The 17,028-nt window shown below is 35.8% G+C and overlaps 1 protein-coding gene across 1 annotated transcript in view; it reads right to left on the reverse strand.

Annotated features, from left to right (window-relative positions):
• ttn.1 (titin, tandem duplicate 1) overlaps nt 1–17,028 on the reverse strand; it is a 156,107-nt gene that overhangs the window by 106,109 nt on the left and 32,970 nt on the right. Inside the window, exons 45-70 of the mRNA XM_077215909.1 lie at nt 16,740–17,024; nt 13,736–14,026; nt 13,245–13,532; nt 12,524–12,640; nt 12,154–12,427; nt 11,877–12,060; nt 11,677–11,757; nt 11,279–11,546; nt 10,599–10,808; nt 10,434–10,511; nt 10,325–10,351; nt 10,087–10,143; nt 9,948–9,992; nt 8,894–8,965; nt 8,462–8,524; nt 8,166–8,246; nt 7,544–7,840; nt 7,228–7,329; nt 6,529–6,975; nt 6,293–6,379; nt 5,221–5,859; nt 4,748–4,834; nt 4,070–4,153; nt 2,753–2,797; nt 553–2,319; nt 36–86 (exon numbers count right to left, since the gene is read on the reverse strand). Coding sequence (XP_077072024.1) covers nt 36–86; nt 553–2,319; nt 2,753–2,797; nt 4,070–4,153; nt 4,748–4,834; nt 5,221–5,859; nt 6,293–6,379; nt 6,529–6,975; nt 7,228–7,329; nt 7,544–7,840; nt 8,166–8,246; nt 8,462–8,524; nt 8,894–8,965; nt 9,948–9,992; nt 10,087–10,143; nt 10,325–10,351; nt 10,434–10,511; nt 10,599–10,808; nt 11,279–11,546; nt 11,677–11,757; nt 11,877–12,060; nt 12,154–12,427; nt 12,524–12,640; nt 13,245–13,532; nt 13,736–14,026; nt 16,740–17,024 — 6,027 coding nt within the window. The remainder of the gene's footprint in view (nt 1–35; nt 87–552; nt 2,320–2,752; nt 2,798–4,069; nt 4,154–4,747; nt 4,835–5,220; nt 5,860–6,292; nt 6,380–6,528; nt 6,976–7,227; nt 7,330–7,543; nt 7,841–8,165; nt 8,247–8,461; nt 8,525–8,893; nt 8,966–9,947; nt 9,993–10,086; nt 10,144–10,324; nt 10,352–10,433; nt 10,512–10,598; nt 10,809–11,278; nt 11,547–11,676; nt 11,758–11,876; nt 12,061–12,153; nt 12,428–12,523; nt 12,641–13,244; nt 13,533–13,735; nt 14,027–16,739; nt 17,025–17,028) is intronic.

A 17,028-nucleotide genomic window follows, 5' to 3' on the forward strand; every position in this document is an offset into this window, starting at 1 on the left:
GCATATTATGAATGTACAGTATATTATGAACGTACGTCTTAGTCCTCTGCCTCTGCCTGGAGCTTGCTCCTCCTTTGGTTTTCCATCTGTTTGAAATATTGTTATACAAAGCAAGGCTTGAAATGGTAAAAACACAGAGGTCCGAAATGTTTGGTTGATACATTATATATACCTTATATAATATATGTGATCGGATTAATTAGACAATAAAACACAGTTTGACAAATTTGAAAAGAGTTTGAAAAACACAGCCCGGGACAAATGACACCCACAACAAAAATTACAAATGAAGAAAAAGGAATGAAAATGATACTGACAAACAGTTTTAAGACAGAACAGACACACAACATTGTATCAAGAGGGTTTGATCAATCAAGAACGAAAGAACGAACGAATCAAGGGAAGGACAAACATCAAAGACAATTGAACACTTGAAAAAATAAGACACTTGTTAAAGGGTTATAATGAAGGTTGGGTTGAGTGGATATTATTTGGAACGACTGTAGGGAGCCATGAGATACCAATGGTAAGCTTTTGGTGATACCATCTCACCTTTCTTGTCACCCATTCCTGGGGTTTCAACGGCCCCATCCTCCAAAACGTCATCAAAGGTTTCGGATCCATAACTGTCCCTAGGAGCAAGTTCCCATCCCCAGGTTTCGTCTTCTTCATCATCCACCGCCTCATGAACTACCTCTTCTTGCTGTGTAGGAATCTTTTGTAGATGCAGAACGCTTGGAGATAACTCCTTCACCACTGGCACATTGTCTTCACTTGTTTTCAAAGGAGGATCCTGAGTAGTCTTTTCTTCTTTGGGGGAAATTGTCTTTGAGACTTTCTTCAGAATTACAGACTCAATTGAATCTTTTGGTGAAATCTTCTTGGGTGATTTTGCACTAGACTTTGTTTCCATTGGAATGGATTCAGTGGGTTTAGATTTTGGCATCTCTGCTTTTGGTGAAGGTGTCTTTTTTAGCTCTTCGGGTTTTTTTCCCTCCATTTCCTTTGGTGGACGAACAATCTTTTTTGACATTGCTGGCTCATTATCCTCACCTTTTGGACTCTTTTTTGTCAGTGAAGTGACTTGAGGACTAGGTTTATCTACCTTTGGTGAAGGAATTTTCTCTGCAATTATTTTTCCTTTTATGGGTTTCAAAGATACCTCTTCTTTTTTTGCTTCATCCTTTGGAATAATTCCACACTTTTTAGTTGCCTTCTCTTCCTTGGGACCTTCCTGTGTTGTCTTTTCTGGAGTAGTAGCACTCATCATGGGGAGATGCTCATGAGGTGACTCTAGCTTTTTGATCTTTTCAGGCTCTTCATTTTTTTTTCCACTTTTTCCGGGTTCTTTTACTGGGATGTGAGGTTCCTTCAGGATATGATGTGTTTCTGGCCTCTCTGGATGCTTAATATCTACAGGCTTTTTCTCTTTTCGTTCTTTAGTAACCTTTTCAGGGGTTACATCAGCATGAGATTCTTTGGAAAATGGTTTCAGTGTCACATTTTCTGGCTCCTCGTCTTGTGGTAGAATTCTGTTTGATTTCTTTGGAAATTTCTCATGGTCTTTGAAGATTTCATCTTTAGCCACAGCAGGTTTTGGCATTACGGATTCTTTAGCTTTTTGATCTGTAAGTGTCACTTCTATCTTCTTCTTTGAAACAGGTTCATCCTTTATGAGTCTTTCATGTTTCTGGACACCAATACTATCTTCACTCTTCTCTATGTTGCTGTCTTTCTGTGGACCTACAACAGCTTTATCTGATTTTTTGACAGGTTTTAATTTTACAGTTTCCTGTTCTTTCTCAGTAGATATTGATTTGGTTACCTTTTTCAGACTTGGCTGTAGTATCAAGGGTTCCCCTTCCATTGGAATTTTTGTTTCTTGCGTATTTTCTACACCTCTTCCTCCTATTTCAGGAGTAATCACTTCCTGATCCCACACATTCTTGTACTGTTCTATCTTCTTTCCCTCCCCCTTTGAATTTTTCTCTGTTTTTGTAGCAGTTTCATATGACCAAGTATCTTTTGTGAATTCATGACTGCTGGTGAGTTTGACTTCATAAAAAGCCTTTGAATTCACCATCTCCTCTCCAACTATTTCAGCTTTCTCAACTATCTGGAGAAGTTGTCCTGCTTCTTTTGATGGTTCTTCATGTTGAATCTTGTTGACTTCCTTAAGTGATATAACTTCATGATCTTCCTGATGTTCTTTTGATCTTCTGGTTACTTTCTTTATGGTTGGCATTTCCAATTTTTCATCTTCCTTGACGTGAATTGTACTCTTTCGTTTAAGAAGTGCTTGTGTAGTGCTAGTTGCTTCTGAGGCGATAAATGTCACAATATCACATGACATGGACAGTACAATCAGCATGACATAAAACATCTGTACACATATCACACAGAAGGGTTGAAGCTAAAGTCATCAGTGTAACCTTCATGGAAGGTTCATCAGAAAACGATTCATTTTTTTTATGAGTAATGTAGGTATTAAGATTAAATTAACATCAACCCTAATAAATAGCACTGACCAAAACTGTACAGCATAATGTTACGTCCCATAATGTTACGTCCAATATAGAAAAAGTATAGCAACGAATAACAACAAAAAAATAAGCAAACAAAAATGAGACAAAACAAACATAACAACAAGCAGACATATACAATGTAATGCCTTAATAACTGATTTTTAATAAGTTTGATAATTAAATATTGGAAGATTCATTTATGCCATTTAAGTCACGCAGTAACATACCTTTGGGAGCAGGTCCAGGAGCTGCAACAGGGCCCTTGACTCCATCTGTTTCAGAGATTATTTCAGATTAAACAGATACCAACACACATACAAGTCAGAATGAGAATGCACTAAAAAAAGATTATTCCATCATCATTTACTCTCCTTGGGCCTCATTTATGAAATGAACATACAACAAAAAACTGGGCGTATGGCCATTTCAACACAAAACTTGGCATTTATCAACATGGACGCGAGCGGTGGCTATGCTCAAATCTCACGTCAGGTCTCAGCTCATGTACACAAGTATTTGTGGAGAACTGTATTTTATTCATAGAGAGCATTTTCTTCATTTAGATTATTTTCCTGAAACTCATTAATCGATCATTAACCCGTTAAAGACTAGATTATGTCAAATTAAAATTATAGATGGGTGTCTGTGACCCATTAAAAATACCACAAATGTTTTTTTTGTTTTTTTCAGGGGTTTAGTTTTACATGCACAAAACAGAACATGACGATTTATGTTCACACATCATCACATCACGCAACTGCAGTGCAGAATAAAAACAGATACAAATGAACTAGGCTTTATAAAAGTAATAAAATAAATAAAACTATATCAAATATATTTCAATTAATGAATTAACAGATTAACAAAAGAAAATAAACTGTGAGACTAGTATAAGCTACGCTCGTTTTTAAACTCACGAGTGAAATACGAAGCATTGTTTACATAATAATAGTTTAGAAACCAAATACGCATACGAATGCATCAAATCACACGTGAACCCTGTCGAAAGATGATTTCTGTAAAATACATATACAAGTTATATAGACTACTTAAATGAGGCAATTTTGTGTCAGTATTTTCTGGAATACTGACAGTATTGACAGTCCCTGGTCAGTACCTGGTCCCTATCCACTATCATGGTATAGAATACAATAGCTCAGACATTCTACTAAAAATCTCAATTGGAGTTTCATGAAAGAAAGGAAGTCATGCAGGTTTGAAAAGGACGTGAAAATTAGTAAATAGGCGAATACTTGTTTTAATTTTACCATTATGAATGTGCATTCAAGCCAAAGGTACAGTATATATGTTTAAACAAAGTGGAATACAAAAGTAGACAACTCACATCCATAATTGATTAAGAATCATAAAAACAATGTCAAAGTTAGTATTTTAAGACAAACAAGTAAAAACACGACTAGATTTAAAGGATACTTTAAAAAGTAGAAAGCACAAACTAAAAACCACAAAGACACATTAAAAACACAAGGGAACACCAACAACAATAACAATTGATACAGAAGACATGGAAACAGAGACTCTACCTGTGGATGGAGAGACTTTCTGTTCAATTGAAGTTGCTGTTGGCTTTGGTGCCACAGGAGATGGTTCCTTTTCAATAGGTGGCTCTTTAAATAAAATAATACCACAATCACAACCAAAAATAGTGAAGACAAATGTGGAATAAGATGTTATTTAAATGGACAAGGAACATTTAAAGTTAAACACAAATAAGAATTTTGTAGCATATATTGTTTTATGTTCTACTGGAGCCACAGTTGGCTTTGATACTTCAGGAATTGGTTTCTTTTCAACAAATGGCTCCTTAAATGAAACAATTCCATAATCACAAGCAATAAAACAAAGATAAGATACAAGACAAGGACCATGTAAAGATCATTAGGCTAACAAAACAAACAAACACATACCAAAGACTGACAAACAGACCAGAAAAGAGTTCTACCACAATGTGACTTTGAATAACTTTTGAAGGAGGCATTTTCTGATTAACTTGAGCCAGACTTGGCTTTGGTGCCTCAGGTTTCCTTTCAACAACTGGCTCTTTAATTAAAACAATTCCATATAAATAATAATCCAAAATAATAAAGGCACTTGTGGAAAAATGTGTAACTGCACTGGTCAAAGAACATTTAAACATGACGACAAAGAATATATGAAACAAACAATATCAAAGTACTGTTTCTTCCAGTTTTGCTGTATACCTTTTGATGGAGGAAATATTGTCTGTTCAACTGGAGCCACAGTTGGCTTTGGGACTTCCGGTTCAGGTTTCTTTACTAATTCCGGTTCTTAAAATAAAAGTAAGCCATGATCACAATCAAGAAATAGACCCTGAACATTTACAGATGAGCATACAGACACATTTTCACATATTGAACAAAGAACTGAAGAGTAATGGCACCAAATCTCCCAGCCTTTTAAGTACTATTTGTAGGTGAAACGACTTTTGACACAGGAGTTGTAACAGCCTTGCCCTGCTCGTCTAATTAAGAATTATAATATATTCAAGATACAAGAAGCTAAAGAGGAACTTTAGCAAAAAATGCAAGCACATGACTTTTAAGACAGAAAAGAAAACCACAATTGCCTTTTCGGCAAATACATGAAGGCAGATAATTCAAGTAAAGATTGCAATATACCAGTTGAGGCATTTGCTGAAGGTTATAAGGTTTACCTCTTTCAAGTACTTTACACACTTCCTTCAACTTAGTTCCATTTTCTTTTGGTTTTACTAATGGTGTTATCTCTGGTGATATCTGAGGGGTTTCCTCCTGTGATCTGTTGTTTTCATGAACAGACTGTTGTAAGTGTTTATACTCTTTCTTGTGAACTTCAATTTCTCTCTGAATGGCCATCTCTTTTCTGCAGGTGTCTTCTCTCTTTTGTAGAGGCGTATCTTCTGTTTTTTTCTTTTCATCTGGCATTATTTCTTGACTTCTCAGTGACGGCTCAATGCTAAGTATCACCACAGCTTCTGGAGGAGTTTCAATGTTCTCAATATGCATTTCTTGCTTTGATGAGGCTGTCTCGGGTATCTCCTTTATTTGTATCAGCTCAAAAGAAGGTTCTAGCTTCCGGGAAACCTCTGTTTCGACTATTTTCAAATCTTCAGGAGCTAATTCTCTACTGTGATGACTCACATCCGTCCTTACAATATGTTCTTGAAGAGACAAAATTTCCTCAGGTTGATGAGGCATGCTTTCACTCTCTTCCGCAATTTCCTCCGTCAAAAACATTTCCTCCATGTAAATCTTCTGAGTTGCTTCCACTGTGTAGGGAATTTGGTAAATTTTCTCTTCAGAAGCTGTAAAGACTTTAAAGATGAAAGATTTTCAAGATTGCACCATGCAACTGTGGTAGAAGAGTTTTCAACAAAACATGCATACCAACATGAAATATCAAAGGGTATGTAAACATATTTCCCTACTTTAATCTAGAAAGGATAATTTGTTATAAAAGAGAAAGGATCTAAAAATATCATTAGTTTAGGGATAGTCTTTATTTTGGCAGTACAGTCAAAATGTAACTATTTTCTCTGGCTTGGGTTATTGAAGGGTTTTTTTTAAAGTTATTTACCTCATAGCAGATTAATATATATTAATAATATAAAAAATATTTTCCTGCTAACTATGATTAAAATGTTAATAATGGTTACCCTGTAAATAGTGGGACATTTTACCACAAACAGATCTAGTAATGCAGAGATACAAAATTGATTTGTATCTCCCACGACCAACCAAGCATACCTTTGGCTAGGGGCATCTCAGTCTCCATTTTAGCTTTAGTCACAGGCTTTTTCTCAGATGGTAGTTCAGCAGCCTTTACTTCAACCGCTTTGTAGATATAAAAATGTTACCAGACAAAGAACACCACATTAAGAAAAGTAAATAAGTTAAGCAACACTTTTAAGAGAGTTTGTACTGATTGCTACCCCATTATTGCAGGGCATATTTAAGAGCGCAATATGAAGATTTAATAATACCTTTCTCCAGATGACTCTCCTTTTTATGGGCAAGTGCTCGCTCACTGATTTTAGGGGTTGGTTCACTCTTTGGTATCACTTGCTTTTTAGCTTGATCTGCTTGCAGTAACTCTGAAGGTTTAGGGGAAGGTTCAACGTTTCTGACTGATTCTGCTTGGGAAACTTCTCGGGAAGGTGGCTTTCTTGGTTCAACTATAAGCTCTGGTGGAGCTGATGTGACTTCTTGTTTTCTAACTAGCTCAGGATGCTGGCTTTGTGTAGGTTTAAACTGTCTAGCTGGCTCTACACTGGATGGCTCGAAGAGGACAGGCAAATGATCTTTGATAGATTCATCTTGTAGTAGTGTAGAGGCTTCCTTCTTTGGTGGCTCAGCAGCAACAAGTGCAGGCTCTGGTTTTCTATCTAGCTTTACTTTTGGTGCTTCTATTTCCTTCATCTCCACAAGAGCTTCAAAAGAACACATGTGTTATACAGTGTATTGTCATAAAAAGATATGCATTCACAGTAAAATGCAGAAGCTCATATAATAAAAAGAATCAATTAGTAGATAAAGAGAAGAGTTACACATGCATTCCAAGAGCACCATTTTTGGTGACAAAGCTTTTAACAGACAATAAACAAAAGTGAAACCAGGGTTTGCGGTTTGCAAGAATTATACTCAATAATTGTTCTTCTTAACTATTGAGATTTAAGAGTTACCTTTTATTTGAGTAGTGTCTGGCTTTAAAGGTAAAGCCTCATCTTTTTTAATAGCTAAGGATGGTATAGGTGCAGTTTCTGGCTTCTTTGGAGCTGCGGGTGCTTTTAAAGAACAAAAAACAAAGTAGCATACAGTAAACCCAAAAATATAAAGCAGATGAGACTTTATTTTCTTAAGTTGAACAAGAGGTGGATTCTAAGAGTTGAGGACTGTACATACAACAAATTTAGGAAAATATTTGTACATATCATACTTGACACATACAGACATGCTCAAGAAAAAACTGCAGCACAGACAGCAAATCACACACAATACCTTTGACAGAAGGTGCCTCAACTTTCTTTGCAACTGCAGGCTTAGGTTCAGCCTCAGGTTTTGCTGTAGCTTTTGGGTCAGGCTTGGGCTCAGGTTTAGGTAGAGCTTTTGGCTCAGACTTAGGTTCAGGCTTTGTTTCAGCCACTGGAGCTTTTGGCTCAGACTTAGGTTCAGGCTTTGGTTCAACCACTGGAGCTTTTGGCTCAGACTTAGGTTCAGGCTTTGGTTCAGCCACTGGAGCTTTTGGTTCTGCTGGCACCTGAGGTTTAGGCTCTGAGGGTGTAGGTTTTAGAATATCTATAATTAACAATGATATTGCTATTAATTATCAAAGGAGACTGAGAACACAAACACGTAGACAGGAATTATACAGCAAAGGCTTTAGATATTTCTGTGTGCATCAAAGATAAACAATATGTGAAGAATTATAGAATCCCAAGATATTAAGAATATTTTATATACTAACTGACACAAGAAGAAACTGCAAATTACAGTTACACAAATATCAACATTAATACATAATATACATACATTTGAACTGGATAAAGCACACATTTAGACATACAATTAATACAGAACGTATATAACAGTATCCACACTGAAAACACACAGCTGATAATACCTTTACGTGTGGTTTGTTCTTTTGGCCCTGTCATCTTGACAGATGGGACTTTTTCCTCAACAGGCTTCTTGTCTTCAGATTCTTTAAAATATCATGGCATCACAGGAATAAAATTGAGTCGCATATTAAGCATCTTCAAACCAAGAGCTACACGTACAGCAAGTACGCAAACAGATTTGATATGGTAACATACTGATCTCACAAAACAGATTTGGTTTAAATTGAAATGGAAAACAATGAACACACAGAGGAAGAAACATATGAACAATGTAAAAAGTCAAGCAACGACATAATACCTTTCTCAGGAACTGGAGGCTGTACAAAAGTTGTTCCAGGTTTTTCTTCTGGTTGCTTCATAACTTCAGGTACATAAAAGATATCAGCTTTGTTAAAATACAGCTGCAAAGCTTAAGCAGAGTTTAAGTAGCCAAAGTGTCCATGCTTTTAGCATGATTGCACACGCATTAGAAGAAAACATTTATGGACATACGATCAAGGACAATCATAAAAAGTACACTAAAACTGCAGAATGACATAATACACAAACAGAACTCTTAGACAAGGACTGAACCAAAAATGTTTTTGGTTCAGCACAGACATGTTCTAAGTGTTTGACTGGAGGAGAAAAAAAAAATAAAGCAGTTGGCTTGGCATACATAAATGTTAAGGGATAATCTGGGACAGCCATAAGCAAAGTCTGGCGCAAGCATTTTGCCTTCATCCAATACCTTTCTTAGGCGCCTCCTCTGTCCTTTCCACTAGATGTTTTGTTACAGACTCCTCAACAGGTTTCTTCAATTCTAATGAGAACATGAAACAAGAACTTAGGCATGAACATAGACACACAATTTCAGTTTCAAACACACACACACACACACACACACACACACACACACACACACACACACACACACACACACACACACACACACACACACACACACACACACACACACACACACACACACACACACACACACACACACACACACACACACACACACACACACAAAGTTTACAGCTCAATCCCTGTGGATTAAAAAATGTTAATAATGCTGAACTGAAACTGATGGAGGACCTGGTTATTGAAGGATGGGAGTGATGATGTTTAACAGTCAGGTATATTAAAAAGCAAAGGAATACACATTTATAGCTATGACAAAATATATGTAAAAAATAAATAATTAAAAGAAGATGAAATGAAGAATGATTAAAATGAAGATGAGTGAAGAAACTCACATACAAATAAGACGAGCAAAAAGTTATGCTCTTAGTTAAAGACTCTAAGACTACTAATCAGTATACCTTGCAGTGAAGAGAATTCATAAGTTACACTCTCCTCTTGAACTGTCCATTTCTTACACTCTACCATACAACAATATATATATATTTTAATGTTATATATAAAAACAATTGTGTAACAGCAGTTTTAAAAAAATGTTAATGCAAATTCAAAGATTAGAAAGAAAGAAAGAAAGAAAGAAAGAAAGAAAGAAAGAAAGAAAGAAAGAAAGAAAGAAAGAAAGAAAAAATAAATGCCAAATCTAGGATCTGATTGTATTACATTAGTTGTATTTTATTAAACACCCATTTTAGATGTTGTGAGTGTGAGATTAATGTGGGATTACATGGTGAGGTGCTGATGGTAATATGGTAATGTTAGTTTATCAATCCATTCAGAAGATGAAATGATGGAAGCTTAGTGTATTTTAGTGAACGTACTCATCAAGTTCTCATATAGTTTAAAAAATATTAGAGATTATTTCTAATTTGAAGTAGTACCTGTTATTTCAATTTTTTCTTCATAATGAAATTCTGAGGATTCATCTTTTAAACAAAAGGTAACAATTGCATCATTGTTAGTTGAAGTGCAACTTCATGGTCTTCTATTTATATATTTTTTTATTTAATTATACCTTACCTTTAAAACTAATCACAGATGACACATCTGGCACATATATCGATGTATCAGGAACATCTGGATAGGTTGAGATCAATTTTATATATATATTTCTTTATTTTTGACTGATTATATTAAATGAAGTTTGCTTATACATTTTGCAGATTTTGTAAAGAAATTAGTTGTCGCAGGGTATTTGAGGAGTAAATAAGAGAAGAATAATCCTCAGAAACAATTTAGTGCATAACAAACCACTTACCAAAAGAACGTGTATTTATTTCAAATTCTGCAAAAGAAGATAAAATGTAATTGCTGTTGACTAAACTCTAGTAAACAAGCCATAATGTGATGCTGCTGTGGATTTTTACCTTTTCCTGACAAATAAAGCTCAGCTGTACTTTTAGTTTCACCAACGGGCTCCAGGCGCGCGATCACAGAATACACGCCTAAAAGATTTTCATTTAAGTTAATTTTGTTTAAATCTGTTTAATTTTACATTTATAGTGCGCCACTAGGAGGATTAATGTACACACCTTCATCGTCAGAGGTTACGTTGCGGATGATCATAAAGTGCCTTCGTCCCTCACACCTGAAGGTATATTTCAGGCTCTCTTTAAGCTCCCATGCATCTTTATACCAGGTGACGACCGCGTTATCAAAAGACAACTCGCACTCAAAAGTGGCAGACTGATGCTCATTCACCACAATATTTTGAATGCGCCTGGTGAACTGAATTTGATCAGCTAAAAATAACATAAAAGGATTTGAATGGTTAATTGTCTCAAAATTAATGTCATTTGTCATTTCACTGTTTTCAAAAAAGAGCAAAAAATTCAGAAGAAATGTAAATTAGCTTTCAAAGGCACACACTTTTTTTTTAATCCAACACTTTGTTGGTACATAATCACTACTGTAGCAGAGTTATTTTAAAGCACAAGGGCGGAAAATGAAGAATGCTCAGCAATTGCTAGTAAGTAACTGAACGAGAAGAGGTTAGTAATTTCCTTACATGAATAGACAATCTATGTGGCCCTTTCTTACCATTCTGATAATTACATTTCTTATACAAAACAGTTCTACCCTCTTACCAGGTGATGGTTCCTGCACATTAACTTTACTCTCTGTAGAAGATTGACGAAAATGTGCCTCAATTCGTAATATGTTCATCAATGTTGTTTTAATGCAAAGTACAATGTATTTAAAATGGACTTACCCAACACTGTCAGTCTGGCACTGGATATATGTGGCCCACAAACGACACGGTAATGTCCCTGGTCGCTGGTTTGACAGTTCTTGATCTTCAATATTTGGCGGTCACCCATGAGTTTAATGTCATATTTATCACTAGTTTCTAACTTTTGTGTATCTTTATACCAAGACAGTGTAATTTCTGGATAGTTGATTTTAATTTCACACTCAAACACAGCCTCTTTGTTAACTTGTGTTGACTGATCTGTGATGTCTTTAAGCAGGGTAACAGGCTGCAAAAACAAAATATTCATACATTAAGGTCATCAACATGCATCTGATCCGCATATGCATGACTATGCAAATATGTTTAGACTGAAAATTGAAGCGGTGTTACTTGAACTTCCCAAAGAAGGAACATACTTCACTGTGTTCCATTCTCCTCTGCAAATCAGCCACAAGCTTAGCCAAATCCTCATCACTTTCTCTTCCATGTTCACTTTCCTGATTCAAAAAATAAGGGCACCTATTAAAGCTATTTGTTGCAGATTTCAATCTCAATAAGGTGTAAGAAAACAAGATTTGTAACATCTGTTAAGACAAAACAATTTAGATTTATCTACCGGTCTTCCACTTTCTTCACCCCTCTCCTTCTTCAGAAACTCAATAGCTTGAAGAAGACCCCGGAAGTCTGTGATTCCATACATACGAGCGTATTTTTCATACTCTTTTGGATCTACATTTCTTAGCAACTCAACAATGTCAATGTCTTTATCTTCCTTTGGACTTTTCTGCTTTGATGGAGTCCTGAACGTAACAAAACAGAGTGCAAGTTTATAATCATTACAGAATTGTGATTTTGAGCTTTGCTGACAAAGAAAATCCCAATTTCAGACTCACTTCTTCAGTTTGACCAACTCTGGGCCAGATTCTTTTTTCTCATCAACATTCAAGTCTGAGCTGCACTCAATTTCTCCATGTTTGTTTGAGGCAACACATCTGTACTGACCAGAGTCAGATTTGGTCACCTCTTTAATCTCCAGTTTAGACTCTTGGCCTTTTTGATGAATGTTGATGCGACCACCATGAGTCATCTGCCTCCATTTGCCCTTCATCCACTTCACATTGGGAATGGGATCACCACCAACTTTAGCAATGAAGGTAGCTGTACCCTCTGTAATCCAGAATATGATGTGATTTCCATTGTGTACATTTTATTCTAATCTAAAAATGACATATCTACACTGTTTAACAAAAAGCAGAAACTTACTCTCAACAACATGAATGCTCTTGGGCTCCTCAATGAAAAACAAGTTATCCAGTTTTTTAACTGTCTGAGGTGCTGTGGGGGCTGCCGGTGCTGTTGCAGGTGTTGCACCTGTTTTATCTGAGTAATACCGGCAATGGAACAACACATTAAGCAAATAATAAAAATGGACTGAAATCTACATAAGGATACTTAGCATATTTCAGCATTTTAACAAGTTCAGTAAATGTGCATTAAAAAACTGTCACAAAATCTAGACGAATAAAAATCTACTCGTAATCACCTTATAGTTAGCAAGATATGTCACTACTGAAGAATAAATATGCATGTGAAAGCAAATCTTTTGAAATTATTATCAAGATCTCTACAGCTTAGTTGTGCACTATGAAAAAAGGTAAAACTACTTAAGAAACCGCAAGATCAGCTGGATCCAAAGCACTTAAGGAGCATGCAAAACAAGATGTGGATATTATTAAGATGGTAAAGATACCAAAATGCATGATGATGGAATAAGATATTTAGATATTGGCTTATATCTACTTGGTACTATTAGAAAGGTTGCGAATATTAGACCCAGAAGTAGAAAATTAAGCAAAGAAACGAATTACATGTGAAGAGTTCAAAGCAAGAATATGTAATGTTAATAATAATACTACATATTTAATTTAGCTGCATTGAAATGCACATTTTGATTATTACAGAAAAGTTATATAGTTCTAATTACCTTTGAATGTGACCTTGGCCTTGGAGAATTCACTACCAGCATTGTTGGTTGCCTTGCACAGATAATCTCCTGCATCAGATTTGGATGTCTGGTTTATCTCCAGGGTGGCTGTGCCATCCACAAATATCATCCTGGTGGTAGCAGAGGATGTGACCTCCCTTCTATCCTTCATCCACTGAATCTTCATTGGGGGAGACCCGCAGACATGACAGCTAAGGTTTAGCCTTTCGCCCTCACTAACTGTTACTGGTTTTAGCGGAATGTCAAAAGTCGGTGGTCTTTTTTGCCCTAGGTATTAAAAAAGTGAAGAATTTCAAAATTTTCACATGTTCTTTTTAGTGAAAAGTAGGGGAGTACATGTTTATGCAGTACAACAGAAAGCAGCATCGCAGTAACACAAAAATTAACATAAATAGAACAACATGCAAAGAAGAAAAGGGAATACAGCAATAAGTGAGAAACAAGAAATCATGCAAGACCATATTGACTACCTGCGATGTTAACCACCACCTGGAAGGAGGCAGTGCCAGCTTCATTAGAAGCTCTGCATGTATAAACTCCACTGTCTTTGACACTGGCCTTCTTGAGTAATATCACAGCAGAGTTGCTCTTGAAGGAAATGTCATAGATGTCAGAAGTGTTGAGTTCACTGTTATCTTTGTACCAGCTTACAGATAGAGGTTGTGACCCAGATACTCGACCCTCAAGCTTCACCAATTTTCCTTCAGCATCCTCAATGTGCTCTGAGGGCTTCTTAGAGAAAGTTGGTGGAATTTTGCGCTCTGAAAACAAAACATTTCACACAAGGTCACTAATATTAAAAGCAAAATACATATCACAAAGAGTTTAATGGAGCATCTGGGTTGCTTTTGTTGATGATGTTGTTGTTTTCTTCAAGTTTTTCACTTGAATGGCAAGACAAGCATCTGTCTTTTCTGCTTTCAAAATAGCTAAGCGTGCAGTTTTATCCACACTTGAAATTTTGCAATCTCTCTCATTTTAATCTTGCCGATCATTTAACCAAATGATTAATATTTGCAATGCCCCTGTCTACTCTAACCTTCCAAATTGACTTCTAGAAATAAAAAAAAGCTTTCAGTCCAAGACTAAATCGCTCTTAAATGTAAACAAGATTAAGGGATTCTATAGTAGAAAAGCATAATTAAATGTGCTTATTAGACTACTGACAGTTTTTTAAATGTGATATTATAGAGAAATGTATTAAATTTAAGCCCGAAGTGTAAGCTGTGGACTACATGAAGCAGTTTGTATTTAATGCTCTATTAAATGCATTTTTGCTACAGAGTTTTAGTTTGCATCAGTGTTGATATTGTAATGATAATTTAAGTAAATCTGGGATCAAATAAAAGTATAAATATTAGATAAACTTTGTTGCCTTAGAAACAAACTGAAATACAAATGTTTAATTTGATGTACTAAATTATTAAACTTAAAACTAAAATAAATTTAAACAAACAGAAAACAAATAAAAAAGTGGCACCTAAAATTATAAAAGTAGAAAAATAAAAGCTAATTCAAAATATTAATATATATAATATATTATATACAACCCCAAATCAGAAAAAGTTGGGACATTTTGTAAAATGCAATAAAATCAAGAATTTGTGATTTGTTCATTCTATTTAACCTTTTATTAGCTGACAAAAGTAGAAAGAAACGGTTTCCAATGTTTTCTCTGACCAACATAATTGTATTTTGTAAATATGAAAAAAAATGTATTTTGATGGCTGCAACACACCCCAAAAAAGTTGAGACAGAGACCAAATAAAAGTGAAAAGATTATCCAAATTAGATTATCCAACTCTTTTGACACAGTCCACAATGAGCAGGTTAATTGTTAATAGTTGAGGGTAGCATGTTTGGGTGTAAAAGTGCTTCTCAGTCTTTTTAAGCAAAGATGGGTCATGGCTCATCACTTTGTGCTAAATATCTTGTGAGAATTGTCAAACAATTAAAAAATCACATTTCTAAATGCAAGATTGCAAAGTATTTATGCCTTTCATCATCTTCCATACATACTATTGTCACAAGATTCAGGGAATCCAGAGAAATCTCAGTCTGTGTAGGGCAAGGCAGTAGACCTCTGTTGAATGTGCGTGACCTTTGAGCCCTCAGATGGCATTGCACAAGATACCATCATGCTTATCCATTAAATACAGCCACATGTGCTCAGGAGTAATTTGGAAAACCGTTTTCACTGAACACAGTCTGACTCTGCATTAAGAAATGCCACTTCAATCTATGTTACGCAAGAAGAAAGCTTTACATCAGTTCTATGTGGAGATGCCGGCAAGTTCTCTGGGCCTGAGCTCATCTCAGATGGTCTAGAAGACAGTGGAAATGTCTGCTTTGGTCAGATGAGTCCATGTTTCAGCTTGTTTTTAGGAAAAAATGGACATCGAGTTCTCAGTCCCAAAGACGAAAGGGACCAACCAGACTTTCACCAGCGACAGGTGCAAAAGCAAACATCTGTGCTGGTATTGAGGTGTATCATTGCAAACGGTATGGGTAACTTGCATTATAGTGAAGGTACCATTGACATGGAGGCATATATTTGGATTGTACAGAGACATAAACTGCCATCAAGATGACATCTTTCCAGGGAAGCAAGGCAAGGCCAGGCCTCATTCTGCACATGCTAAAACTGAGTGGTTTCTAGACACTCTGCACCATAGAAGGGATGTGCCTGCCTTACTGCAGTCCAGATACGTCTCTTATGGAAAATGCATGACCCATCATGAAAAGGAGAATCAGGCAATGATGACCACAGACTGTTGAGCGGGTGTCTTGTATCAGACAAGATTGGGCAAATATTCCTCTAGCAAAACTCCAACAATTAGTATCCTCAACTCCCAAATGATTAAAAAGTGTAATTAAAAGGAAAGGTGATGTGACACAGTGGTAAACATGTCTCTGTCCCAACTTTTTTGGGGTGTGTTGTAGCCATCAAAATTAAAATGTGTTCATATTTACAAAATACAATTATGTTGGTCAGTGAAAACATTGGAAAACTTTTCTTTTGTACTTTTGTCAGTTCAAAAAAGGTTCAAAAGAATGAACAAATAACAGATTCTTGATTTTATTGCATTTTACAAAATGTCCCAACTTTTTCTGATTTGGGGTTGTAATATATCATATTATATAAATTATACTAAAATAACTAGTTTGCATTTGGTTATTGTGCACCAGTGCCATTGTTAAAAGTCACTACTCTAAATTGAGTTTAATGAAAAATTTCCAACAATCGTTTTATAAAATACTCAAATTGCTATTTTTGTTTCATTTGGGACGATAGCCATTTCCGTTTTTCATGTTGAAATGCTAGTAATTAATCCAGAGATTACTTTGATCTCTTGAGAGAAAAAAAAAAGTATTTGGGGAAAAAAGAAGCATACTGAAAAGTATTGTAAAAAATGGAAAAGTTAGAACTTGATCTGCAAATTCCATCAAATAAGCTGACTGCAGTTAACTAACCTGTCGCAACGATGACCAGCGAATGACAAATATCTGATCCATCTTCATTTGTAACCTCACAAGAATATTTTCCAGAAGTATTGCCATCACACTCGTGAAGATATTCCAAAACGCAAGTGTTTCCAATTACTTTTGTGTTGCATCTATATGACGCATAGACCTGTTTGCCATCCTTGTACCATGTGACAAAAATTTTTTCAATTCCTGTGAAGGAACATTCGAGCCTCAACTTTTGCCCCCATTGAAGAGTCTGGTTTGTGAGCTTCTTCACAAAACGAGCAGGTCCTAA

Source organism: Siphateles boraxobius, unplaced genomic scaffold, assembly GCF_051911475.1.
Source record: "Siphateles boraxobius isolate OS27281-9 unplaced genomic scaffold, OSU_SipBor_1 7, whole genome shotgun sequence".
In the NCBI taxonomy this organism is placed as follows: domain Eukaryota; kingdom Metazoa; phylum Chordata; class Actinopteri; order Cypriniformes; family Leuciscidae; genus Siphateles; species Siphateles boraxobius.